This window comes from Manis pentadactyla, chromosome 1 (genome assembly GCF_030020395.1).
Source record: "Manis pentadactyla isolate mManPen7 chromosome 1, mManPen7.hap1, whole genome shotgun sequence".
In the NCBI taxonomy this organism is placed as follows: domain Eukaryota; kingdom Metazoa; phylum Chordata; class Mammalia; order Pholidota; family Manidae; genus Manis; species Manis pentadactyla.
This window is the reverse complement of record NC_080019.1, coordinates 205,293,979-205,320,210: the sequence shown is the minus strand read 5'-3', so window position 1 is coordinate 205,320,210 and position 26,232 is coordinate 205,293,979. Positions and strand designations below refer to the sequence as shown.

General features: G+C 46.9%; 1 protein-coding gene across 1 annotated transcript in view; it reads left to right on the top strand.

The window, feature by feature from the left end:
* SLC6A11 (solute carrier family 6 member 11) overlaps positions 1 to 26,232 on the top strand; it is a 118,777-nt gene that overhangs the window by 22,449 nt on the left and 70,096 nt on the right. Inside the window, exon 5 of the mRNA XM_036923433.2 lies at positions 3,609 to 3,741. Coding sequence (XP_036779328.2) covers positions 3,609 to 3,741 — 133 coding nt within the window. The remainder of the gene's footprint in view (positions 1 to 3,608; positions 3,742 to 26,232) is intronic.

The following is a 26,232-nucleotide window of genomic DNA, read 5'->3' as shown; positions in this document are numbered from 1 at the left end:
TGCAGACATGTGAGATAGCTTTGGGGTGTGCATTTACCACACTTTGATTTATAAGAGAGGAAGGCATAGATTTTAGTGTTAGGAGGAATCTAGCAGCTAACATTAAGGCTGAACATGTGGGCTCTGGAGCCAGAATACCTGGGTTCAAATCACAGCTGTCTCTTGCTTGTGGTATGACTTTGGGCCAGCTACTTAACCTCTCTGCATCTCAGTGTCCCCTTCTTTGAAATGATGATAATAATTGTACCTACCTCAAGGATTATTGGGAGAGTTAGATGAGCTTGAAAACCTATAGAAGGGAGGTGTCATTCCCATTTGACAGATAAAGAAGCTGAGACTCAGAGAAGATGTCCCTTATCCAAGGTTGCACAGCTGGTGAGCAGAGCTGGGATTTGAACCCCGCCTATCACTGTATGTGTCAAAGGCTGGAGAAACAGGCATTATACCTCTAAGCTCTGAGATTTCTGCCTCTAGGAGGCAATCTCCAGAAATATTCTACTTCCACACCCTGAAAAAGATGCTGCATGAAGAATCTGTTTTTGCACCTAGCTCACAGTGGGCACACACTATTATTCAAGTAAATGAATCCCTCCAAAGAGCCCTATCTAGTTTTCAACATTTCCCACTCTCTGAACAGTGTTGGGAGGTCTGTGCTGGGTCCTTTTTCGTCAGGGTATTGGCAGCAAACTCTTCCTTATTCAGACCTTTCTTCTGTCCCAGCACTTCATGGGGGAGGGTCATTAAGAAAGCTTTTTCCCAGGAAGAGCTGTGCCTTCTCCAAATCCCCAGAGTTGAGTGCCCCAGCCCCCATGCTCTCAATGGCTGCTCTTGTGGGTTTCAAAACAACCCCACAGCCCTGCAGGCTGAGAACCTGGCCCCCGAGCCCCCTTTCTTTAGAAACCCAAGGTCCATCGCTAAAGTCAGTGCTGGTGAAACCTAAAGAAAATAGTTAGAGGATGTTTTCAAATAGTGTCTGGTGAAACAAAAGAGCAATTCATCCTGCGTAGCTTTTAGTAATATGCTTCCCATTCTGGGAATTAGATTGTTCCATTAAGTGAGAGGGCACCGAGGCAGGCTGCATGACTCAAAAGTTTGCAGCATCTAAAATGTGGGAGAGAGGGGACCTGAGCCAGCCTGCTCCTGGCAGGTCTACCCACTTCTGTCTCCCCTTGTTTCTGTGCCATTTCCAGTTTTTAGATACCCGGTTCAGACATCACCTACATCAACAGGAAGGCACGTGTGTATGTGTGTATACCCCTGCTAGCTAGGGAACTGTCATAAGTGTTCCTTTAATGAAAAATTCAGAGTCTGGAGTGGACTGGGACAATGTACACCAAGGTCATTTTCATCTTCAGTAGCCTACTTTCTTTCCTGCTCTGGGGTGTCCCTGGGCATTCAGGACACTTTTGGGGGGCAGTTTGTAAGGTGGTAGGTACATGTCACCTATGTGGTTCTCTATCTAGAGACAAGACAGTCGAGCACCCTGAAGTTCCTTGCAGAATTCTGGGAGTGGGTGCATCAGAGTATTTCTCTGGGGAGAAAGTCTGTCCCTTTGATAGTTCCCCAAAGGTTCCCTGATGCCTTTCCCAGTTCTACTTCAAAAAAAAAGGTTACAAACTATTCAGGTGGAGTTCATAGGTCATATCTTCATTGCCAGGAAATTTCTTCCGTGGTGCTCAAGCCTCACCATGCATAAATAATCCTTGGGGAAAGGTGGCAAAATGCAGCTTCTTGGGAGTTATTGCAAAGATTTGGACTCAGTGGGACTGAGATGAAATGCAGGAATTTTTGTATTTTTGGTGAGCACCCCACAAGGACCATGGTCGGGGGGCCTGTTACTCTGTGATGATAATAGATACTCCTGAAGGTCTCGTGTAATAAGGCCTGCAGTTTTTAAATGAACTAAAACCAGAGACTGCTAAGACACAAGAAGTGAGTGAAGTAATCATTGTAATAACTATATGGCTGTCTCCTTTTTTTTCTCAAATAACTGGACTTCGTTTTTGTTCAAATTATCCTAGCAGAGGGCAAGAGCCATACTAATGCTTTACCTTTTTATCCTCAATATTCATATAGTCCCTGGTACATAGTAGGTGCTCAATAAACATGTATTTAAATGTCAGTTCCAACTTCTGGCTATAGGTCTGAGAGCTGGTTTCCTTTTAAGTAGCCATGGCCACACACAGCCTGATGTTGTTTGGGGACCTGCCTGATTTCTCCGGGCGGGGACTAGGGCTGGAGGGAGCCTGCAGACCAGTGCTAATTGGTGTCATTGAGTAATTAATGCAGAATCAGGCCCTGAACAGATTCCCAGGGAGACAGACACTGAGGGAGGCTTTCATGCTTGGTGGGATGGGAGCTGCTTGCTCAAAGGATGTACCCAGAGCGCCGAGGCGACTGGCGTGGTCCAGTAGGGGTGGTTTGGCAGCCAGAACGAGGTTCATGGAGCAAGTTTGGAAGGGGTTTTTGTTGGTGCCATGGTTCTGCACAATATGGAGCGTGGCAAGTTTGACTTTAAAGAAACACAAACCCCAGACATGGGCTCTGGGAGCCAGGCCTGTGTCAACTGTGAAGAATTGATGGGTTCTAAGGGAAGGCATTGGCTCAACAGATCCAGGGGTCCTTTCTCTCCTGTGGCCTGTGCCCTCTGGAATACCCCTGCCCTTAGCATGCTATTTAAAGGTCCTGATGACATTCCTGTTTACCTTTCCTGCTTTTCCCTTCCGATCCCTGTGCTCCAGCACTCCCCAAGCACTCCATGCTGTTTTCTGGCCTTTGCTTGTGCCATTCATTTCTTTGACCTAAAACAATCTTTGTCCTCCTCCCTCTCCTAGCTAAATTCCATCATCCTTCAAAGTCTGACTCAAATGTCACTTCTCCAGGAAGCTTTGCCTGCCCACCTGTATCAGTTGGGACAGGTTGGGTTACACTACAGTAATAAACACCCCTGACGATCTCAGGAGTTTACAGCAACAACGTGTGTTTCTCAAGTGAGGTCTGCCCAGTGGAAGGCTTACCTAGTCACTCAGGAACTCAGGCTTCTAGAGGTCCCATCCTCGCCCATGCTCTGTCATGACAGCAGCAGTGAGCAGAAGAGAACAGGGCAAACCGTAATGCCTGGCTCTGAAAGTTTCTGTCTGAAATGACACTTGCCATTGGCTGAAGCAAGTTCTGTGGCCGCTGTTGAGGTCAGTAGGCTAAGGATGTCTAATTTCCCCTGAGGGCAGGACCTGGAATGTTCATGGACCATCCTGTGGTCTCCCAGCACCCCCAAGGTAGGCTAGGTACACATTGGTCTTCCCCAAGCCCCTGAACTTCCTCCATTGTGGCCCTTACCATGTTTACTGCAAACGTCTGCTAACTGGTCTTTTCTCCAATGGAGTGAATACATACAGGCAGGGGGCTGGGTCTTGTTTCTCTCCGAGGCTACCATGCTCAGACCTGGGTTTGGCTCAGAGAAGATGCTTGGTGAATAGTGTGTGGGGGTAGGGGAGGTGGCAAATAAGCAAGTGGGCCCATCCCTGCCCCTCTGCAGCACTAGCTGTGTCCAGGGTGGGAGTGGGTGGGCCATCTTCAGCCCCCATGACTGTCCACCCTCCCTTCTTCAGGCACCGGGTCCTGGCCATCTCAGATGGGATCGAGCACATTGGGAATCTCCGCTGGGAGCTAGCCTTGTGTCTCCTGGCGGCGTGGACCATCTGTTACTTCTGTATCTGGAAGGGGACCAAGTCCACAGGAAAGGTAAGAGGTATATCGTCAAGCAACCAAATGTGTCAGGGGAGGGTGTGAGTTGTCCTTGTTCAAGCTCACAGATGACACAGGTGACACGCAAGGGAGCTCACACTGAAAAGGCAGGCTCTTCAGATGGGAATAGGAGGAGCACTAGACTGGTCCACTCAGAACCCCAGAGCTAAAATCCTAGTCTACCACTTACTCACTACACACATCAGGGCTGTTCAGTTCTACCTTCTGTGCTTTGATTTGCTAATCTGTGAAATAACAAAGCCTTCTCTTCTCTGTCTTCCTGAGCTGAGAGGTGTCCAAGGAAAGGAAGTTGGTGCTTTGACAACCAGGAAGGGCTTAACCACCATCAGGCAGTTTTTTTGCAATTAAGACATGCACTCAAGATACCCCACCAACAGATCCCAAGATCTCACCCACCTTGTCTTTGGAGGGAAGAGCAGCCATTTGCATCTTGTTGCATTGCTGTGTCATCTGCACTACATGGCCTCCAGGCCAGTGGACTGTTGGGGAAGAGAAATGGGGGAGGCAGCCAGCTCTTAACTGCCCTGGCCTAGAAGTTACTGTGGCTCCTCCACTCACAGGCACTCAGCCAGAACCTGGGACATGGCCTCACCTAACAGCAAGGGGGGCTCAGAAATGTAGGGGAGCACAGCTGTCTGTGACTCAAGGATTAACAGAGAGATTATAAATGTCTAACTCATGCCCAAGCCCATTCATGTGTTGTATTTTTTTTTTTTAAAGGGAAGAGTTAGTTACCAACATTTAAAAGTCAGATTTCATGTGGAAAAAAGAAATATGATTTTGACATTCCTTGGAAAGTTGAGGGATTTGGCAGCATTGTACCTGCATACCTGCACAGCAGCCCTTGGCTGAGCTGAGCAGCAGCCACCTCCTTCTAGGAATGCTGTGGTTGGCCACAATCCCCACCATTCCCTATCACCCTGATCCTGTGGCTCAGTGTCAATGCTATTAGTTTCCTCATTTTTGCCATTCATTTTCTTTTGTGGAAGAGAGGAAATAAAGTGTTTCTTTTGCTTGGGTCATGCAGACCATGTCACTTTTTGCCTGCCTGCTTCTGGTAGGTGATTGTTCATTAGCTTTATTCTGAGCTATTGGCTGGAGGTAAAACCTCCAAGGATATAGGGACTTAATCTGGATCCTTGACAAAACATGGTTTCCTCAGCTCCCACTATGGTAGATGGGATCATGAGGAAACTGCTGAAATATTGGAGGTGGGTGGACCTGCAGGAGGGAAGTTAGGAGGACAGGAAAGAAATGTCCACAAGCCCTGTGCTGTGGGCTATAAAGAAGCAGAGGATGTACTAGAACACAATCACCAATATGCTTGGGGGAGCAGAGACAGTAGAAAAGGATTCATGTCCTTTCAGCCATGATGATTTTGCTGATCTTTGCTTTCTGGATTTTGTATGATAAGGACAATAGGATTTTTCTATTTTTCCAAATCTAAAAATCAGCACATTATTGATACACTTCTTCAGATTATGTACACGCTGCTCCCGTCCCCCTTCTCGCTGCCACTTCTGGCGAAAGAGAATGACTAGAGTGGCTGAGAACCAATGTCTGGAATCAGGATTCCTGTCTCAGGTGTGTCACTCACCGCCATGACCTTGGCACACCACTTAACTTCTCTGAGCCTCAGTTGCCTCTTCCACACAGTGGGGCTTGATAATTGGGCTTGTGTCATAGGGTGGTGGCCAGGATGAAATGCAAGGATGCATGTGTAGCCCTTAGCAGTATGTGTAACTGATAGTAAGTGTGCTGAGTAATTTTTTAAGTCTTGTCATAAAGATACAATGTATTCATTCAAAGTAGTTTCTAAGTATCTACTCTATACCTAGCATTATTCAGTGACTATCTAAAGAGGACTAAAACACAGGGTCCAACCCTACTTAAATAGCATACTTGAAGGTGCTTTGAACCACAAAGGGAAGGGAGGAAGTATCGTGGTTGGCATTATTATTGCATCTGCTATGATAACCAGCTCTTGGGGGTCAGTGCCGAGGCCAGCTGGATGAAGGCTGTGTGTGGTTGGGGTGCAGGCTGCCTGGATGAGGTTTTGAGGCATGCATGAGCTTGGGCTGTCCATGTGCATGTCTGTACTTGAGCTCTTGGGCCCCAGGTGTGGGCCACAGCAAAATTTGTTTCCCCTCAGTGCTCAGGAGGAAGCTCAGTCCCACAGTGGGGCCAGTTGCCACTGGCTGGGCCGTTGAGCCTGTGTGTCTGAGAACGCTAATGCAGGAACCAGTTAGAGGCAGGGACCAGGAGGCTACCTTCTTGGAGATTTCAGAAGAGGCATATGGTGAAGGCAAGGCGGGGACCAGTCCCTCAGAGCCTTCTGCTCACTCCATGCTCTGCCAGGAGTTTTTTCATCCACAGTAGCACATGAAATCCCACAAACTGGGAGATATTGCCTCTGTGTTATAGGTGGAGACCCTGAGGCTGAGAAGTGGAGGAGTCTGGCCACAGTAACTTGGCAACTTTGTTCCTCCATACTGACCCAGTGCTACCCTGACCTTGCCCATCCTTGGACTTGATTAAAACTTAGAACACTGTGATGTTTTGAGCGATGTCCTTTCCCACATCCTCCCTGAACCTACTTTTTCTCATCTCTAGCAGAAATGGTAAGGAATAATTGTAATAATAGTTGTAATAATATGTGAAAGCAGTAATGGATAATAGTTATTGAATGTGTCATGTGTCCGTTTCCATTCAGACCTTGAAACAATCCCATGAGGCAAGGGCCGTCATTTTCTGCATTTTACAGATGAGGAAACTGAGGCTTGGAGGGATCAAGTAACTTGCTCAAGGACCCCCAAGTCAGAAGTGGAGGGCTGAGGTAAACCCCGAGCCTTGGTGACTGCATAGCCCATGCTCCGTGAGTGTACTGTTATGCCTGTCACTGGTGACATGGGTGATGACAAAGGCTGGTTATGAAGAGGCAGTTGATGAGATAGTTAGTACATAGATGCTCAGTGGTTGTTGATTGCAGCTGGATCTAAATGGTGCTTTTAAGGGAAATGCTGAAATCGAATGAACCAATTCTGTATTTTCCTGAAGGCTGAATTTCAAGGGCTCTTCCCTGTGTTCCACTTCCAAGACCAGGGTTGGCATCCAGGATGAGATGTGGTTTGCTGGAGCCGTGAGATTCCTTTGAAACCATCTGGTCCACCCCCACCCTTATTTTATGGATGAGGAAACTGAGGCTCAGAGAGGGGAAGAGACTTGTCTAAGGTTACACAGTTAGTAATGTCAAGTGTTGGGTCAGGAACTAAAGCCCGGTGGCCCAATTCCTCAGCTGCTTATAAATAACGAGGTTCTGTGGGTCCAGTGTGATAGTTTCAGGAGACCAGGAGTTCCTGGATCAACACATGGGCTCTTCAGGAGAGAGGCTGATGCTCTTGTTACTGTTTATTACTCACCTTACCTTGGGCATGAGCCCAGTGTCCAAAGGATTTTTGCGTTCTGTACAGAAACAGCTAAAAATAAACACGAGGTCACCAGAGTCTTCCTGAGCAGGCAGACATTACCCATGCCTCTTGCCTGTGAGGCCCTGGCCAGAGCTGCTCTCAGGAGGCTGTTCAAGGAAGAAGAACCCTGTCTTCCTGCTCTTGTCCAGGCCACAGTCAGTTCCAACCCACTTCCCTTACTCAGACCTCAGCAGCAATTTCTGAAATTTAACTAACTGGAGGTAAAAATTTTAGGCCCCATCCCGTGTAAGGAAAAAACTATAACCCCAACTTTGACTCAATTCAAGGAGCACATCCCTGCTCCTGCAGGCAGGCGTTGCAGGCTCAGCCTTTCACAGGTGGTTGTCTAAGCAGGGATTTTCGCATCACATTTGAGGCCATGACCAGGCCACAAGTCAAGGCCCGGCGGTGATCTCAGCGGCCAGCACATGGGTCCTGAGGCTGCCCTGGCTTTGATGTCTCCCCCAGGTGCACCTCCACAGGTGTCCTTCAGGTGCATCCTTTCCTGAGCCCTCCTCAGGTTCTCTACAATCTTCAGACATCCCAGAGACTGGCTTTCAGGATCTCCCCAGGATTAGCGCCAGCCACCTCTACTATCCGAGGAAGTTGCTCTGGCCTGGTACCTGGTAGAACGAGGCTCTGGTTTCAGTGCCACATACCTGTTGCTTAATAAACATTCACAGACTGAATGAATTCCAAGTGTGCCTGGGGCTCCCTACAAGGTGCTGGGATACAATGGAGAGGACAATGGACAGTCTTGTCCCCACAGAGTGTACATTGTAGTAGGGCAGTACAGATAGTAAACAACTGCAGTTCAGTGGATTCATCCAAGCACTAAAGAATAGAACAGTTAGAGAATCAGATCCTACAAACATGGGGATTTTAATGGGTGAGAACTGGCTCTGGAATATTGGAAGATAGCAAGTCAGAACTGGGAGGTGTCTTGGTTTGTAGGTCCAAACTCTGTTTTATAAATAAGGATGTGGAGGCCCAGAGGGGTTGCAAGGTTTGCCTGAGGCCACAGTGCTTGGAAAGAGCAGAGCTGGGAATCAAACCCGGGTCTGTCTGCCTTCCCTAAGCTTGGTCCTCATCTGTTCTAATACCTCGAGCTGGGAGTTCGTGTTCAGGTTCAATGTGAACACGTTGATCATAGTTCTGAACACCCAGTAGGTGCCCAGAAGGTTGATTGTTTCCCTGCACCAGTGCAATAGCTGTAGTTTTGGTTCTGTATAGTTATTTTTCCCCTATTTAAACACAATTGGAGATTCCCTAAGTCTGCATTATAAATAATTTTTAAAAACCTTTCTCTATTAAATATTAAGTCCTAAGAAAATGTAGAATTCTGAAACATTTGCTTTCTCCAGGAGGAAATTTCCTGGCCGTTCATAACTTGTCATCTGCTGGCTGATAAACAATTTCACTCTGGGTGATTGGAACATGGATAATTGGAATCAACTGGCCAGAACATGGAGACATCTTTGTGATTTTCCTGTGTGCTTGGTTTTGTTTGTCTGTTTTTAAAGATTGTATTTTTAAGAGCAATTATAGGTTCAAAGCAAAATTGAGCAGAAAGTACAGAGAGTTCCCACATATCCCCTTCCCCCCAACATGCACAGCCTCCCTCATTATCAGCATGCCCCCACACACACACAGAATGGTACATTTGTTACAATCATTGAACCTACATGACATATGATAATCACCCAGAGTTTGGGTGTTGCACATTCTGTGGGTTTTGACAAATGTATAATGACATATATCTGCCATTACAGTATCACTCCAATAGTTTCACTGCCCTAAAAATCCTCTGTGCTCTGCCTAGTCATCTCCCCACTTCCCCAGCTCCTGGAAACTACTGATCTTTTTACAGTCTCAATAGTTTTTATTTTTCTGGACTGTCATATCATTGCAATCATACAGTAACCTTTTCAGAACAGCTTCTTTTATTTAGTAATTTACATTTAAGTTCTTCATGGCTTGATAGCTCATTTCTTTCCATCACTGAATGATACTCCATTTTCTGAATGTACCACAGTTTATCCACTTACCTACTGATAGACATCTTGGGTACTTCCAAGTTTGGCAATTATGTATAAAGTATGCTATCAACATTAATGTCCAGATTTTTGTGTGGACATAGGTTTTCAGTTCCTTTGGATAAGTACCAAGGAGTGTAATTGCTGGGTTGTATGGTAAGAGTATGTTTAGTTTGTAAGAAACCCCCAAGCTGTCTTCCAAAGTGGCTGTGCCATTTTGCATTCCCACCAGCACCTGTTGCTCTGCATCCTTGTCAGCATTTGGAGTTGTCCGTGTTCCAGATTTTGGCCATTCTAATAGGTGTATAGTGGTATCTCATTGTTTTCATTTTCATTTCCCTGCTGATGGATGGTGTGGAGCATCTTTTCTTATGTCCACTTGCCATCACATATCTTCTTTGATGAGGTGTCTGTTAAGGTCTTCTACCCATTTTGTAATTGGATTATGTTTTTCTTTATTGTTGGGTTTTAAGTGTTCTTTGTGTATTTGGGATAACAGTCCTTTATGAGACATGTCTTCGGCAAACATTGTTTTCCCAGCCTGTGGCTTGTCTTCTCATTTTCTTGACCTTGTCTTTCACAAAGCAGAAGTTTTTTGTGAAATCCATCCTATCAACTATTCCTTTCACAGAGCTTGCCTTTGGTGTTGTATCTAAAAAGTCATCACCATACCCAACATCACATAGGTTTTCTCCTATGTTATGTTCTAAGAGTTTTATAGTTTTGTGTCTTACATTTCAGTGTTTGCGATCCATTTTGAGTTAATTTTTATGAAGGATGTAAGATCTATGTCTAGATCCTTTTTTTTTTTGCATGTAGATGTCTATTTGTCACTCTGTCCTTCTGTTTTTATTCATCAACCAAATTCATCATGCCTATGCCTGCCATCAGCTTCTCCATCTAGTCTCATAAGCCTGAAACCACTAGGTAGTCTTTGACTTTCCCCTTTACATTTCATCTGGGTATTGCCCACATCTACTTTTATAATCACCCTGGAAAACACCCTGTCCTCTCCATATCTGCTGTCCACTCACCCACCCACACATTCAGCAAGTACTGCGCCCTCAGTAACTCCTTGGTACCTATAGAGTGAAAATTACTCGTAGAATATTTCCTATTTGTATAAACATATTGCTGATATGCAGAATGACATAGATGAAACATTTTGTGTTTGAAGACTGAAAAAAATTGGTCATTACTGTATATCCTGCTTTTGTGGTTTTGTTAGAATGTGGTCTAATCCAACAATCAGCCAATTGTGGGTTTAGTGCCAAATCCACCCCACAGCCTTTTTTATAAATAAAGTTTTATTGGAACACAGCCACATCCATTCCTTCACACATTATCTGTGGCTGGTGTTTTGCTACTACAGTGGCAGGGTTGATTGGTTGCAACAGAGACCACATGACCCACACCATCTAAAATACTCACTATTCTGGTCCTTCACACAAAAAAGTTTGTGACTCTATAATCTGTTAAACTAATCCAAGCAGATTATTTGTCATTTAACAAGAAACTAGCGCATGAACTAGCATGGACAGTTCCAAACACTGAACAACCAGAGGGATGGTTTGCCTTAGACAGAGCTTTTCCAAAGGATCCTGAACATCTCACCCCATCCTTTTGAGCCCCCGAATGCGCTGCTTCTTGTACCCAAGTGCTCACTTGCTATGGATGTTGCTCATTCACGGATTCAGTGTGTTACACACCTACTATGTGCCAGGAATGAAGCTAGGGGCTCTTTTCAGTGGCGAGTGAACCACAGAAGTTCTGTGGGTGCAAGAAAGAAGAATGACATCAGGGAGCTCTCTGAGGGTCAGAGAAGGCTTCCCCAGGAGGGCTCTGCATTGGCAATGGGAAGGTGGGAAGGGAGGGGCCGGTGCACAGCTCATACGGAGTTCTAAAGTCCCGGTAAATTTGATATGCGAAGCAGGTTGGGGCCCAGACAGAGTGGATGGTGGCATGAGATGAGGCAGGGGAAATGCACAGGGGTCAGACCTCACAGGCCATGGTGCAAGTGTGGATTTTATTCTCAGTGCAATGGAGTGCCACTGAGAGGTTTTCGACAGGGGTAGCATGATTTGATTTTCATTAGAAGCCTCCTCTGTCTGCTCATTGTGAATGGGTGCCCCGGGTCAGACAGGCTGTGGCAGCCCTGCTAGCGGGCAGCCAGGGCAGAGGTGACGGCAGAATGGAGAGAAGCAGCTGAATCAGACACCTTTTGGTGTGGTGTCCTTGTTCTGCAGGGCAGATGCTGCAGGGGTTTGATACCTTGCTGTCCTTTGACTTTTGAATGGAGGTGGCTCGCCCAGTGCCTGGATGCTATGCCCTCTGCAGCCAGCCATCCCTGCCCACCCAGGAGTCAGAGTCCCCTCGTGCTGCCGCCACTCTCTCCCCAGCTAGCTCCTGTCCTTTGCTCTCTCCCCTGCCTGGTTCCTTCTTCTGTCCTCCTCGCATTGAATGATTTATGGATTTTTCCTCCTCATTTCCTGGTCTCCAGGAGCAGTAGCTGGGAGGGGAGGGCGCTGCAAAAACAATTCTGGTCCGTTCCCCACCTCCTCCTATTGCCACTTTAAAGGAAGCTGCAGGATTAGCTGGGATTTTAAGAAGAATCCTGCCTTTTCACTGCTTCGGGGCTCTGTTTTTATTCTTTTCAGAGCTCCAGGACACTAAGGCAGGAAAAAAGAAAACACACACAGACAGACGTACACAGACACAGCAGCAAATAGCCTTGAATTGTTTTTTTTTTCTCTCCCTTCCTTCATTCACCAACAAGTAGAGGAGTTGGAGGTGGCGCAAGGACTCTTAAACAGCCGGTGTCATGTTTGCATGATGATAATAGTAAAGCAAACGATTAAGTGGCCCTTTTTCGAGCCAGACCTTGTTCCAAAGCCCTTAACTACATTAACCCACTGAGTCCTCAAAATAACCCTTTGAGAAAGATAGGCTTGTTAATGCCCATTTCACAGATGAGAAGACCAAGTCTCACAGGGCTTAAGCTGCTTGCCCTAAGATCAGAATCCATCTGGGTGAGGGAGGGCAGGGTGGGCCCGCTGGGAGGTGAGGGCCTCTACTCCTGCCAGCCTGGCCTGGAGCTGCCAGACGGAGATGCAGCCTGAAGGGGCCAGGGGAGGCTCTTCCCTCGAGTGCGTGCCTTTTTTTCCCTCCCCCATCCACCACCAAGGCCGGTTGGAGCCGCCAGCGGGGAAACATCAGGAGCCCCACACACAAAATGTATTCTTCGGGAGCACCCTCTGAAGTGGCTAATGGATTCAATGAGGCATAAAGCCGGGGTGAAAGGGGCAGGGGAATACAAGGGAAAGATGTGTGAAAGGGAAGAGAACAGGCCCAGGAAAGGAACTGGGCGGTGCTGTCTCTGGGCCCTCAAGTGGCCTTTGTTGCAGCCTGAAGCTAGCAGGGACGGTGTTGGTGGTAGGGCTCTCCCAGTGGCCGGCTGATGTCGGCATTCAGAGAGGAAACTAGAGCGTTCATGAGATGCATGCAGAGAGCCCCGCTGCCACGCAGGGATCCCAGCCCTCGGTCCCCAGAACCCAAGGACACCCGACGGAGCTGTGGCCGAGCGGCCTTTGTGCAGAGTTGGGAGTGCTTCTCACACAACTGTAGTTCGGGGAGAGCCGTAGATTGTCACATTAAGTCAAAAGATTTTAGCATCTTGATTCAGCCCTTTCTTTGGCCCTGAATGACAGCGTTTCACCTTTCGCGGGAACCCTGGCAGCAAGAAAGTTGGAAAGGAGGGAAGCTTTGCGACTCAGTAATACCGTCTTTATTAAAACACAAAGGCCCCCCGAAGTCTGAGGGGTTGGTGGGAGGGGTTCTGCAGAGCTGGCCGCCTCCTGAGAAAGCCTGTAGGAGCATTCAGAGGGCCCCCGGCTGTTAACCCTTAGGGAGCACCCCCGGGGGGCCTGGCTCTGTGTGGAGCCGGCCACGTGTGTGGGTCTCCCTGGGAAACAGGAACCTGCCCTCCCATATGGTAGGCACAGAAGAGTCAAAGTGGCCTTGCTCTCAACATGGGACCAAACACAGTGCTGTTGGAAAAAAGAACTGGAAGCGAGTGAGGTATTTATTTTGTGCCTCCTGAATATTAGCACTGTGCCAGGCACCTGGGTGGGGGAGTTTCAAAGAATTGATAGCTGTGTATCCTGACCTCAAGAATCAGGCAGAGACAGAGATAGCAATGAAAAGGAATTGGTTGAACCGCCTTTGGAGTCAAGAGTCCTGCCCCACTACTTGCCAACTGTGTGATTTAGGGCAGGCAGTTATGACCTTCTCTGTAAGTACCTGTCATTTCGTGTCTCTGGGCCTCAGTTTTCCATTCTGTCAAAATTGGCAAAACAAGTGCAGTGACAAGTGGGGTTGCTGGTGAGAGAATAATTGCACTGGGGGTCTTGGCAGCCAGCACGTGCTGGAGGAGGGAGGAGGACATGGGGTCAGCATGTCCAGGTGGCTCCAGGCAGGGGTGATGTGGTGGGAACAGCGATGAGCAAAGACCCAAAGGGGCACTTGGGGGAACAGTGAGAGATGACATGAGCCTGAGCAGACTGCTGACCGGATGGCTAAGTTGGGGGCTGGCAAGTTACAGAGGTCCCACTTGCCGTCAGCCTGGAGGCAGTTGGCCAGTTCACTCCAGTGCAGTTGGAATTGATGGGGAGCCACCGTCTTCCTGCAGAGTACCTGCTAAACTCCTCATTCCTGCTCAGTCATGTTGCCACCTGCATCCATTAACATGAGCAGCAGAGCCAGAAGGAGATTCAGTGCAAGGAGTTGGTAATTGTGGGGGCTGGCTGGGCAGGAGCGAAATCTACAGGCAGGCTGTCAGGAAAGGCAGGCTGGAACCGTCTAGCAGGAGACAGTGCTGCTGGTCACAGGCAGAAATTCTTCATTAGGGAAACCTCAAGGCTTTTCTACTGATTGAATCAGGCCCACCCAGATCATCTAGGTTAATCTCCCTCACTTGAAGTCAACTGATTATGGACCGTAATGGCATCTACAAAACACCTTCACAGCAATGACTAGATAAGTATTTGAATAACTGGGGACTGTAGCCTGGCTACTTGTGCCTTACAGAGTCTACCCAGCACCCCTATCCAGGTGTGCCCTATCTATACCTGGATGGTGACACTGACAGCTGCTCTACTGTATGCCCTGCCCAGGCCATTTGTCTACTACTGCCAGACCCAGCTCCCTTAGTTATGGCCTTCTTGTATAACCTCCCCTCTGAATTTTGCAGTAGCTCTTATTTCATACAGCACCTACTCTGATTTTTTAAATATCGCCCACACAATTGTGTAACAACAGCTATTACAAAGTGAAAGAATTGTCTCCCCAAACAGCTCACAGGTTGCCCTCTGATCCTTATACATATAACCTTGATATAATTTAGTATTTTGTCTTTTTCTTCAGGTAGCCCATCACAAAGCATTTTCACTTTGCCAAAAGACCAGCTTTTCAATTCTGCTGAGTAAATATCCCATGACTGTTGGACTTTTGGGATACTTACCATTTTTCCACATCATTGGAAATGCTAGAGGAAATACTTTATTCATAAGATTCTCCTTCCTTACGGGAGATCATTTTATTAGGAAGGTTAAAGGGTGTGAAACCTCTGCCAAATGGCTTGTCTTATCTGCCATAAACTCTTTGTCCACTACCTGCCTCCCCCAATAAGGCTGGTCCCCCACCATCTCTCCCCTCATACCTGGATGCCTTCCCTGCTCTCTGACATTCTGCTCACAGTTGAAGGTCCAGCTCAGATCCAATCCTGGCATTTGGGAGATGTTATATTTGGGTGGAGGAGATTTAAGTCCCTCAGACCTGCTCCCTGGCCCCCTCCCCCTCACCATCCTCTCCTGTGTCCACCTGCAGGGTGATGGCAGCATTTAGCCTTCTTTGGTATCTTGCTCCCTTGTCCATTCTTTTCCTGCCCCACCCTGCTGTCTCTTGCTCCTCCAAGAAGCCTTTGCTGACCCCTTCCACCCTCAAACTTCTTGGCCTTCTCTTAACTCCTCCAGTGGCTCTTGCTGACAGCAGCATTCAGGGTCCTGAGTTTGCCTCTCATTGTCTCCTAAGGAGATTTCTGACTCCATGAGACCAATATTTATTAAGCATGTCCTGTCCCCCAGACTGCAGATATCAACTCTAAACAAGTTTAGAGGCTGGAGTCTAGGTAGACAAATAAACAGGCAGTTACAAAATATTCCTGTGCTAGAGAAAAACAGGGGCCTAGGAAAGCAGAGGCATCCAAGCTGGATGGTTATTAATTACCAGAAGGCAGAGGAGAATGGGAATTTCAGGGGAAAGGCCAGAACACTAGGTTGCATTGTTTTTTCTCCCTCCTCTTTCCCTTTTTCCTTCCCTCTCTCCCTTCTTCCTTCTATATGCTACATGAGCATCCATTGCATTCCAGGAGCTCTTATTTCTTAATCCCTGGGGTAGGAAACCCATGGTAGGGATACCAGCACACATGGTAGTTGCTGGAAGCCAGCACTAGTTGGTTGACTCAATCAGCCTGCAAGTATGTGGTGCCTGTCATGTGCTGGGCCCTGTTTGATTGATTGAGGTGAAAGTTCCAGAGCATATCCTGGCAGTCACACAACCAAGTCCTCTTCCCCCACCCCCACAGTGGCTAAGGAAACAGCAAAGGGGAAACTTGTCTTGGGGGAGAAGAGTAAAAATGTGCCACTCAGTGGCTCAAGTTGATAGGAATTGTGTGTGACCCCAAGTGTATAGCTATAGGTGTGAGATCCTTGTGTGAGGATGAGCAGCAAGTGACGGGCCATCACAGGTCCAAGGGGAGTGCAGGGAGATGAGGAGGGGGTCACTGAAACTATGGAGGCAGACTGACCCAAGTTCAAAGGTTGGGTCTTTCTTCCCCCTAAGTTAAGGAAACTTTATTTACTGAGCACCTACTATGTGCCCAACATTGGGCTGGGCACTAAATATTCATTATTTAATTCAATCTTCACAGTGCTCTGTCAGATAAGTGTTAGCAAACCCCCCCTGATAAATGAAGATAAATGAAGGTGCTGAGGCCCAGAGAGGTAAGCAGTGTGCACAGGGTCACACAACCAGTGGTGAAATCAGGATCTGAGCCCAGGTCTGCCAGGGTATCAAACGTGGCAGAACACATCTTCCCACTGTGTTCTTCCCAGCCCTTAGTAAGCATTGGCTCCTTCCTCATCTAGGTGAACATTCACTCACCCACCCATCCCAGTGCCATTGGTGGGTGACACAGAGGTGGATAGGCACAAGAGGGCAGAGCCAGGCAGACATGGGTTTGAATCACAGCTCTGCCTCCGGGGTGACCTTGGACAGGGGCCTTTCTTTACCTCTCAGCTATTTCCTCAATCTTCATGGGGACAATAAGTGCAAACATCTCAGTGGCTCAAGTGAGGAGATGCATGTACTCACCTGACGCTGGTCTCACAGTAAACACACAAATCACTATTATTTTTATTTGATTGCTCATAATTTTTATAAATCTATTTTCTAACTTACAAGAGTTCTCAGCCCAGTGAGGAAGTAAGATTGGATTCACTCCCTTGAAGATAATGAACCTGATTTTGTAGTCTAGATTAACTGTCAAATAAAGGCACAGTCAGTGCTGATATGGAGTGTGGATAAGGAAGTTCCTGTGGCCCAGAGTGGTCTGCAAAGGCCTCCTGGGAGAGGTGGGACATGAGCCTCACTCTGAAGGACGGCCAAGTGGAGGCCTAAGTCAGGCCTTCCAGGGGAGAAGAGTAAGGAAAGGGAGAGTCAAGCGTGGCCTTGAAGGTCGGGAAGCCATAGGCTAGGCCAGATTTCAGGGTATGGGGAGCCCATGTGTCAGTCTAAGGGCCTGTGGGCAATGGGGAGCCATTGAGGTTCTTGAGCAGGGGTGTATTTTGGGAAAGTGGAGAGGGCACTGACCAGCCTCACATTGTGCTCTATGACATGGCAGCAGCTATCTTCTTTCTTGTTTGACAATGCCCCCCCCGTATGTAATTAATTAGAACCCCCAGTGAGAACACTGAAGCAGAATTTAATTCCCACTGCAGAAGCCACACAGCATCTTTATCCTGAATGACAAGTATGTTGTGTCACAGCTGTGATTGCCCCAGGATACTGACAATCACACTATCAGCTTCAGTAAGCAAGTGCTTACTCCATGCCAGCCCTGGCCCTGGAGCCTCTACCAGCCCCCAGTGTGGCTTAAGCCACTTACAGACCCAACCCCTTGTTTAGGACGAGGATTTGTAACACCGCCTTTATACCCTGAAATTCAGTTCATAAATAAGCTGCCACCCAGATCAGCTGAGAAAATTGATAGAATACCCCAGCTGTATTTTAAAGGAAAACCAAAAAAGCAAGCAGTTTGTAATAAAACGTGTTCAATATGTTAAGGCTCCGGCGCACCACAAACATAACAGAGTGTCATATATTAGTACCAATCTGGATGTAAGGAAAAACAGCCAAGTTTTCATTCAATATTGTCAAAACTTTTTCTCTAAGGTTTACATCTTTAAGTAAGAGCTAACCACATGCATTATTATATGATCATCTCAAATGCTACAGCTACAAACGTGGACTGATAAGACCATGTTCCTTTGGCCACTCGGGTCCCATTGGTGGCATTGCCATTAGTGACATGATTTTCTGAAATGGTGAATAATGTTTGGTGCACTATTGAATAAAACAGAATACATCTTCAGTCAATTTACATGGTCGCTGCATTTCTGGGAAGTTCAATTTGTATTAAAATGAGGTAAAATATACTTTGTCTTGTAAAACAGAGTTAGAGTCTAGGCTTAATCATTATAAATAGCCCTCCCCACCACACACAAACACACATGAATATCTGGTGGCACGTTTTAGAAATCATGAGAAATAGGGCAGTTTTTTGTTGTATGGGGACTGTCCCACGCATTTCAGGGTTTCCTAGCCCTTGGTCATTAAAAGCTACACCTCAATCTTTGGGATGACCTGCAGTGGCCCCACACATCTCTAGGTCATCCCTTAGAGGACAGCACTACTTTTGTGGCAACCACCAACTGGCCTTACATTGTTTAACCTTCACAACAATCCTTTGAAGTAGGTGTTTTCATCCCCACTTTATGGATGTGCTCACTGAGGCACAGAGACATGCTGCCACCAGCTCAAAGTGACAGAGCTTGGACTGAAACCCATTGTTATTCTGCCTCACTGTAGGATTTAATGCCTCATTCATGTTTTACGAAACTGTGTGCCTTAAGATTAATTCAACATGCACTCACTAAACATCTGCTGGATTACAGACCCGCTGGTAAGGCTTGGGGGCACAGAGGCAAATATCTAAGGTGTGGTCCCTGTATAACCTGAGATGCTCAAGAGAAATACAGAGGGGAAGAGAACATGGCTCAGGAAAGGAATGGGAAGAACTTCACTGTGGCCAGAGGGCACAGTCCTTGTGCAGGAATGGAGAGAGACAGGCTGGGTTGGTAAGCAGGGTAGTTGATGAAGGGCTCGTGAGCCTAGGAAGATGAAAGTAATGGGGACTCTCCGAAGGGCTTAAAGCAGAGGGTTGACAAGATCAGGCTTCCTTTCTAAAGAGGCCACCATGATTGTGGTGTGGCGATTAGGTGGATGGGCTCCACGGCTGGATTTCATGCAGTGGTAGTTCAGTAGGAGATGGTGGCAGCTTTGAATGGAGGGAAGAGGATGGTGTGAATCACCCTCCACCTCCCCGTGACTACATGTGGAGGGTGAAGGACACAGAGAAGTCCCAGATGAAACCTAGGTTCCCAACGTGAGTGCCTGGTGCTTGGGGGTGCCGTTCGGGGAGACAGGGAGACACACAGGAGGAAGGATCTTGGCTAGAGCTGAGCCTGTGTGTCTCTGGGGACCCATTATGTTTGCAGTGCCTGGGACGCTGCATGTGGAGATGTCTGGGTGGTGGGTGGGGTTCTGGAGCCCAGGAGAGAGCGATATGGAGTGGAGTCATCAGCCCATATGTTAGGCTTCTTTACCTGGGGCCCACAGATGCTTCAGGAAGCCCCTGAACTCCTTGGAATTATATAAGATTATGGGATCATGCGGATAAGTACATTTTTCAAAGGTGAGTGTCCATAGCTATCATCTGATTTTCAAAGGGCCTCTGTCCCCAAAGAGATGAGAAACTGCTGATATTCCATATTTCATCTAATCTAGGTTGCACCATTATTTTCTATGCCAGAAGGTACATAATGCTACCAATTAAGAAGGATGTTTACCAAAAGCGAAAATACTTCATCTGCTCAGCATCGCCTTCACGTTATTCGAGTGACACATAAAGTGACAATGCCAGACTCTCGTTGCTTTGAAGTTTTTTTATCTCTTCCAAAGGAAGTGTCATATCCTCCTGTCCATAGGTGTATCATTTGAGGTATAATAGCAATCAGTTTGCATGTACTGCAATACCAGTGTAATAGAGCTTCATCTTCTGGTGGGTATCTTCTTAGATCCATATAGTACTTGTTGTTTCTTTACAAGAAAATATGGGATCATGATCATATCCCTAAAGGTTTATATTTGCTTCACAGCATCAACTTTGACCCATTTCTGTGCCTTTCTGACGAAACACAGTATAATCTTTTAAAAAGACATTCTACACATCAAAGGGCAATTGACTTAAATTAATTTAATTTAAAATATTTTTAACCAACACAGCCACACAGCTGAAGGGAGGAACAGCTCTGACCTGGGTCACTTACCCTCAGGGAGCAGTAACCACAGTGCAGCTGCCACCCGGGGAGCATCCTGGTGACCAGTGCCGAAAGCACACATCTTAGAATTGATGGCATCGAAGCTCTGGAAATGGGGGGATACCCTGGGAAAGTATGTGACTTTGGAGACTTGGGGATCCAAGAGGTGGAGGAAGCTGTAGAGGCAGCTGAGTTCCCTGGGAAGTAGAGGAAACCCAGGATGGTGGGGCCTGGATGGGGAGACGGAGAGGGAAAGCCCACTGCAGCTGGTCATGCCTGGTGAGAGTGAGCAGTACCCTGTGCAATGGAGCCTCTGTGCATTTGTCCCTTTCAAAGGCTTTACTCATGAAGGGGGTCAGGAGAGAAAGGGTAACACTGCTATCCAAGAAAGGGACACAGAAGAACAGATTTGGGGGAGAAAGTAATGGTTTTGATTTTGAGCATGTGGAATTATAGGTAGGAAATCCAGGTATTGTACATAAGGGTGTTGAAAATAGGGGTCTTAAATTCTCCAGTGGGCTGGTGAGAAAGGCTGAAGATGGTCAGCACGTTGGTGGCTCTGCAAACCTCAGGAGCTGGTAAGAATATCCAGAAGAGTAGGGCGAGAGAGCAGAGAAGTGAGATGAGGCCAGACTTCTGGGAATCTGTGGAGAGCAAGCTGCCACTACTCAAAGCTCAGGGCAGGGCTCTTGGTCTGCCTTTATATCCACAGTACCTGGCACATAACAGATGCTAATCAAAGTTAGGTGATTGGTTGGTTGATTGATTGATAGAAAGAATGAATGAAGAAATGAACCCTGCAAATGAGACTAAAACAATCAGGAGCAGAGGAAACAGAAAACCAGAGGCATCTAAGGAGGGAAACTTGTAAAGGTGCAAAATTGGAAGACAAATGCTAAGAAACGATTAGGTTTAACTTAATAGAGGAGCCCTGGTGTCCTCTGGGGTGGCTGCTGAGTGGAGAGGTGGGAGGCAGCAGGCAGATTGCCATCAACTGGGGCAAGAACAGGAGGCAAGCATAGATTCTTTCAAGAAATGATGCCGTTTTGGAAGGACTGTTTTGCAGTCAGCACAGATGGCCTGGGTGGGATCCCTCTTGCTCAGGACTCTTGGAGGACTCAGGAGAACCCAAGTCATTGGTCTGTAGGGTGGATGGGAGGCGGTCTGTCTTAGAGGATGGACAGTGCTTGCAGGATTCAGGCAGCAGTTTGCTGTTTCTGACCACAGACACAGCCCCTGAGCATCAGCCCTTCCCTCTCCACACCTCCGTCACCACCAGCAGGTTGAAGACTAGAGTAAGTGGACACAGGGTAGTGCTTCTCAGCAGACAGCCCCCTTGCCTCAGTAAACCCCTGTGTGGGATGTAGTAGTGTGCTTTAATGGTGCTCTTGGTCACCATGGTGACACCAGCCTTCTAGTTTAAGAGAGATGGATGGGGTTTAAATCATTATTAGCCAAGGTACCAAGTTGTGTTTTCCAGGCAGTAAATAATAGCTGCTGATGCCAGTGTAAGCCTGGCTGGGCTCTACATGGAATATTTATGTTGCTTGGCTTGTTTGGGAATTTGTGCTCATTTTTGTGGTCTTTAGGGTGGAGATATGTAAAAACAATAGAATTGAGTCTCTAGCTAATCTTAACTCACCATGATAAAGGCTTAAGCACTAGGCTATCCCATCCGGTGATTTTTAGATATCCTGTGGACAGGGATTTGAACTGGGCTTGGGTGTCTTCATGAGCATGGTTGCTGTCTAAGCATCTTGTCATCTCCAGGGTCAGCTTCTCAGCCATTGCAAAGGTTCTTTCTTTTCCCAGAGGTTACATTCCCAGGCTAAAGCACCCTACATGCTCTGTGTCTTGACCCTTCTTGCTCTAAGGAATTTTCTAGATTGAGACTCTTCGCAGCAACAGGGACAGCCTGTTCCTCTTGTAAGCCCAGCTCCAGGAGAGCCTCTTGAGCTGCATCACTGCCACCTGAGCTGTTCCCTCCCTTATCACTGTGCACATCCTGAGCTCCCACAGCTGCCGTGCACTGTATGGCCTACCACCATGGCTGGCTGTGTCCAGGGCTGGCTCGTGCGCCCTCTTGAGCAGGGGCCAGGACATTCATTAGCATGCTCTCTAGAACCAGCACATGGCCTGGCTCACCGTGGGATTAATAAATGGCTGGTGAATTGTATAAAATTAAAAGCCCCTTACTCTCAGACAGAGAGGATCAAGTAAGAAGAGGGACCATTTATACTAAAGGCTCATGGCAGACACAGGATTGTATCCTCTTTTGTTCCATTCGTTCTTGCTGGGTTATTGAAGTCTGAATGTGTTCACTCATTAACTAGTTGCACTCTATGTAGGCCTTTGTGAGAGGCATTCAGAGCCTGCAAATATGAATAAGACCCTTACCCTTCAGATCCCAACATCAAGGGAGAGACAGGTGTATGTGAAGGTAGGAGGAAATAAGGGCTAGGTAAAAGGAAGGGGAGCTACTTACTAAGGGTCGAGGTGTCAAGTTGCTGTCACTGGTGCTGTGTAGACATCGGCTCATTTAATTCTCAGCACTTAGCCTGAGAGGTGGGAACTGTTATTAGCATTCCCTAGATTTAAGAACCTGAGGGTCAAAGGGATTGAATTAATCTGCTGCATCATTATCCCCACTTTACAGAAGAGAATATCAAGACCTAGAAAGACAATAACTTGCAGTTACGTAGAAAGTGCCAGATGCTGGATTTGAACTTGGTTTGCCTCAAGTCAAGGCCAATCCCCATGTCTGTGTGCCATGTTGTTCAGTGTGCTGTAAGCTGTAGGAGTATTTCTGCCTGGATGGCTGAGAGCTGAGTTCTGAAAGACATAGTGATTGACTGGTCTTGAAGGTTAGCAAGATTTTGGTAAATAGAGAAGAGAAAAAGGAACTTCCAGGTGAAGGGAGTGATAAGACAAAGGCTTGCATGCAGGAAAATGTAGGGTTTGTTCTGGGAAAACAGGAAAAAGTATTAGAAGAAGCTGGTTGGATTATGTGGGCCCCTGAATTCCCCATGGGAGTTGCAGGGGTTGAGTTCCAGTGTTGGAGTCAGATGGATCTGAGCTTGAATCCTGCTTTTTTCTAGATGTGTAACTATGGGCCAAATACTCAATTTCTGGGTGCCTTAGATTCCACTTCTGTGAAAGGGCAATAGTACTTTCTGTCTTACAGAACTGGATAACTTAAGAACAGTGCGTGTCGAGCCAATAATTAATGGTAGTCCCATCATTATTAGGTGTCTCCTGACCTTTCATTTCCCTTGAACTGAGCACTTTTCCCTTTTAAGCCCTCTGCTCCAACCAGGATGCCCCTGATTACTTAATAATAAAACCATGGAAAAGGCATAGATGATCTTTATGATGCCAGCCTTCAGCAAGAAGGGTTAAACCATTCCCTGGCTCCTAGCCCATAACACCCCAACCCCTGGAGATGTCCATTGCTCTAGCCCTTCCCTCATGACCTATCAGGACTGGGAGTGACATTTTGGGGTCAACATCTGAGAAGTCTCAGCAAGTTTTCCCCCATAAGCTGCACCTGAGCTCCCAGCAAGCATATCCCTCAACAGGGGGCCCTTGAGCTCCTTCCTCACTGGGTTCCTGGAGCCTCATGAAGGTTGGTGATGCTCATCATCCTTGGTGTCTCCTGAAAGTCTGGCTTTTCCCTTTACAAGCTAAGGTTTGTTCCTGTCATGAGTGTGCCTGTGATGATACAGCTGGGGCCCATCCTGCCCTTCAGCTCAGCTTTTGAGTCTGCTATATCCTTTTAAATTGAAATTTGGTCTTACCTGGTTTCATCCTAGTGTAATATCTTCCATGCCATCTGAGTACTGTCTGTACCCTGACTGCCCCTCAGTTGCCACAGCTGTTGGCTGAAGTTGGGACTCCAGAGGAGTCTCATCCCTAGTGGCCACTGTGGCTTCCTCCTTCTGCCCCCTAGCCTTCATTCCATAGTCTGGATGCCACCACTGCTCAGGATGGCTGTGTATGCTTCCCTTCTATCCTGATACTTTTCTTATCTCTGGGTCCTGTTCACCTAGATTCTTCCCATCCAATGCATTACTACCACTTCATACCAGCCTTCCACTGCCACCACCTTGCCAGTGACTCCCATTGACAGTAACAGGATCCCATGAGGATTTCGGGAGCCCTGCCCCTGTATCCCCTTATGGCTGAGGCAGGGCTGACTCCTCTATGTTTGCATTCTTGAACCCCAGGTATGTTGTTTTCTGCTGGCCAAGGCCACTCACTTGCCAGGCTGGAGGGGCACTGCTTAGTGGCCCAGTGATGGCCAGCAAAGGCAATCACAGTCCACCCAGTTATAAAGCCATGTCTATCTGTGTGTGAAGTGCTTTGCATGGTGATCTCAAATCTTCACATCAACCTTTGAAATAGGTGTTAACCCTCATTTCACACGTGAGGAAGATTCAGACACAGGAAGGAGACACACAAGGCCTTGACCCACACATACACCTTTGTATATGATGATGGGGTCCACACTGAATTTGACTACTGTCCCTGTCAGGCTCATTTTAAACCATCACAGAGAAGGTTGAAACTGGCTTACCAAGGACTGGTAATCTCTTTGGCAGGTCTGTTCCCACTGCTGTTTTAATCTTATTGACCAGACCTTTCTAGAGACTTCCTGAATATTTGTTGCCATTCTTGGTTGGCTGCAAAGGCACAAGGATAGTCACTCTCAGGAGCTCACCTTCAGGATCCTTAGGTGAATCCTCAGAATTTTCCCTTCATTCTGAGCAGAAAGGAACAGTGTAGAGATGTGGGCCAGTGCCTTCATGTAACAACAAAAAAAAATGACACAAACTTAGAGGAGGAATAGGACCCATCCAAGATCACAGAGGTAAGCAGTGGTTAGATATTTAGATTACATGCTTGACTCCTTATAGTGGACTCCATCTGTTCTGTTGCTCTGCCTTCTCTTGGGTGCCACCTTCATTTCCATAGTCTAGATTGGCTCCCTACCTGGTCTTTATTCCAACCCATACTAATGGCAAGAAAGGAAGTATAAGATGCAGCTCCTCCATTTCAAGACAGGACCTGGCAGTTATACACAGCACCTTCATTTGTATCTGGCCAGATGTTGTCACATGGCCACAGCTAGCTGCAAGGGAGGCTGGGAAATGTCTTTATTCTAGGTAGCCGTGGATCCAAGTCAAAATGAGGAGTTTTATTATGCAGAAGAAGGGAGAACAGATCTTGAGAGAGAGCTCATGGTCTCTGCCACTGTGGTAGAATGGGGACTAGTACCTGGTCTTCCCACCCTGCTTTGCTGCCTCCCAGCCTTATACTAGCACTCATCACCACCCTTGATGCCTTTCAACCCACCTCCAGGATGATGCCATGAAACATGAATCTCAAGGGACCAGTATTTTGTATATTATTTTAGGCTCACACTTAAATGGGCTATATGTCCATAGCTAATGATAAACCACATTATCATGCAAAGATTATCTTTCACTCCCCTTGGACATACTGCTGTATTGCTAAAACACCATTTCTTCCTTTAATTGTGAATATCTATTTTTTGTGAAATCATGACTCCCTCTACCTATTTAAAATTTGGTTGCTTAAAACAGATGGAATGTTTTTTCTTCATTTACTATTTCTGTGAGAATGGTCTGAGAATAATACCTCTAGTAATGGTGAAGAGGACAGATGTGTCCATGGTGACCTCCCTTCTCCAGATTCGTTTTCTCCTAACATCTTGTTCCCAGAGACCCAATAACATCTTAGTGGAGGTTATGTAAGACTGTTTTGGTGCCTGCTATAGTGTTCTTTCCTGAGAATTCGGATAGTACTCTCTCAAAAACCAAAGTTGAGAAAAAAAAATCTGTTGGTATTCAAAACAATGATTCTCTAAGGATTGAAAGTTCAATACAATGCTTTCCAACCATATGTGATGGGCAGATGTACTCCCCACACAGAGGCAAGCCCAGCTGGAAGGGAGATGAGGAAGAGCTAGTGTTTCCCAGGGTGGGGTAGTAGGTGATAATGATTTGCTGCCAAATGTCAGGCAAGATGGACCCTTAAGGTTAAGGACAGACAGAGGAGAAAACAGGAAGGCATGTCTGGCCAGGGTTGTAGCAGAGAGCATAGCATGTGTGGTGGGGAGAGCAGACACAGCTCTGTGCCCCAGAACAAGCCACTTCTTTCTCTGACCCTCAAGGATTTTTTCTTTTCTTTTCTTTTCTTTTTTTTGGTCTGTAAAATGGAGGTAGA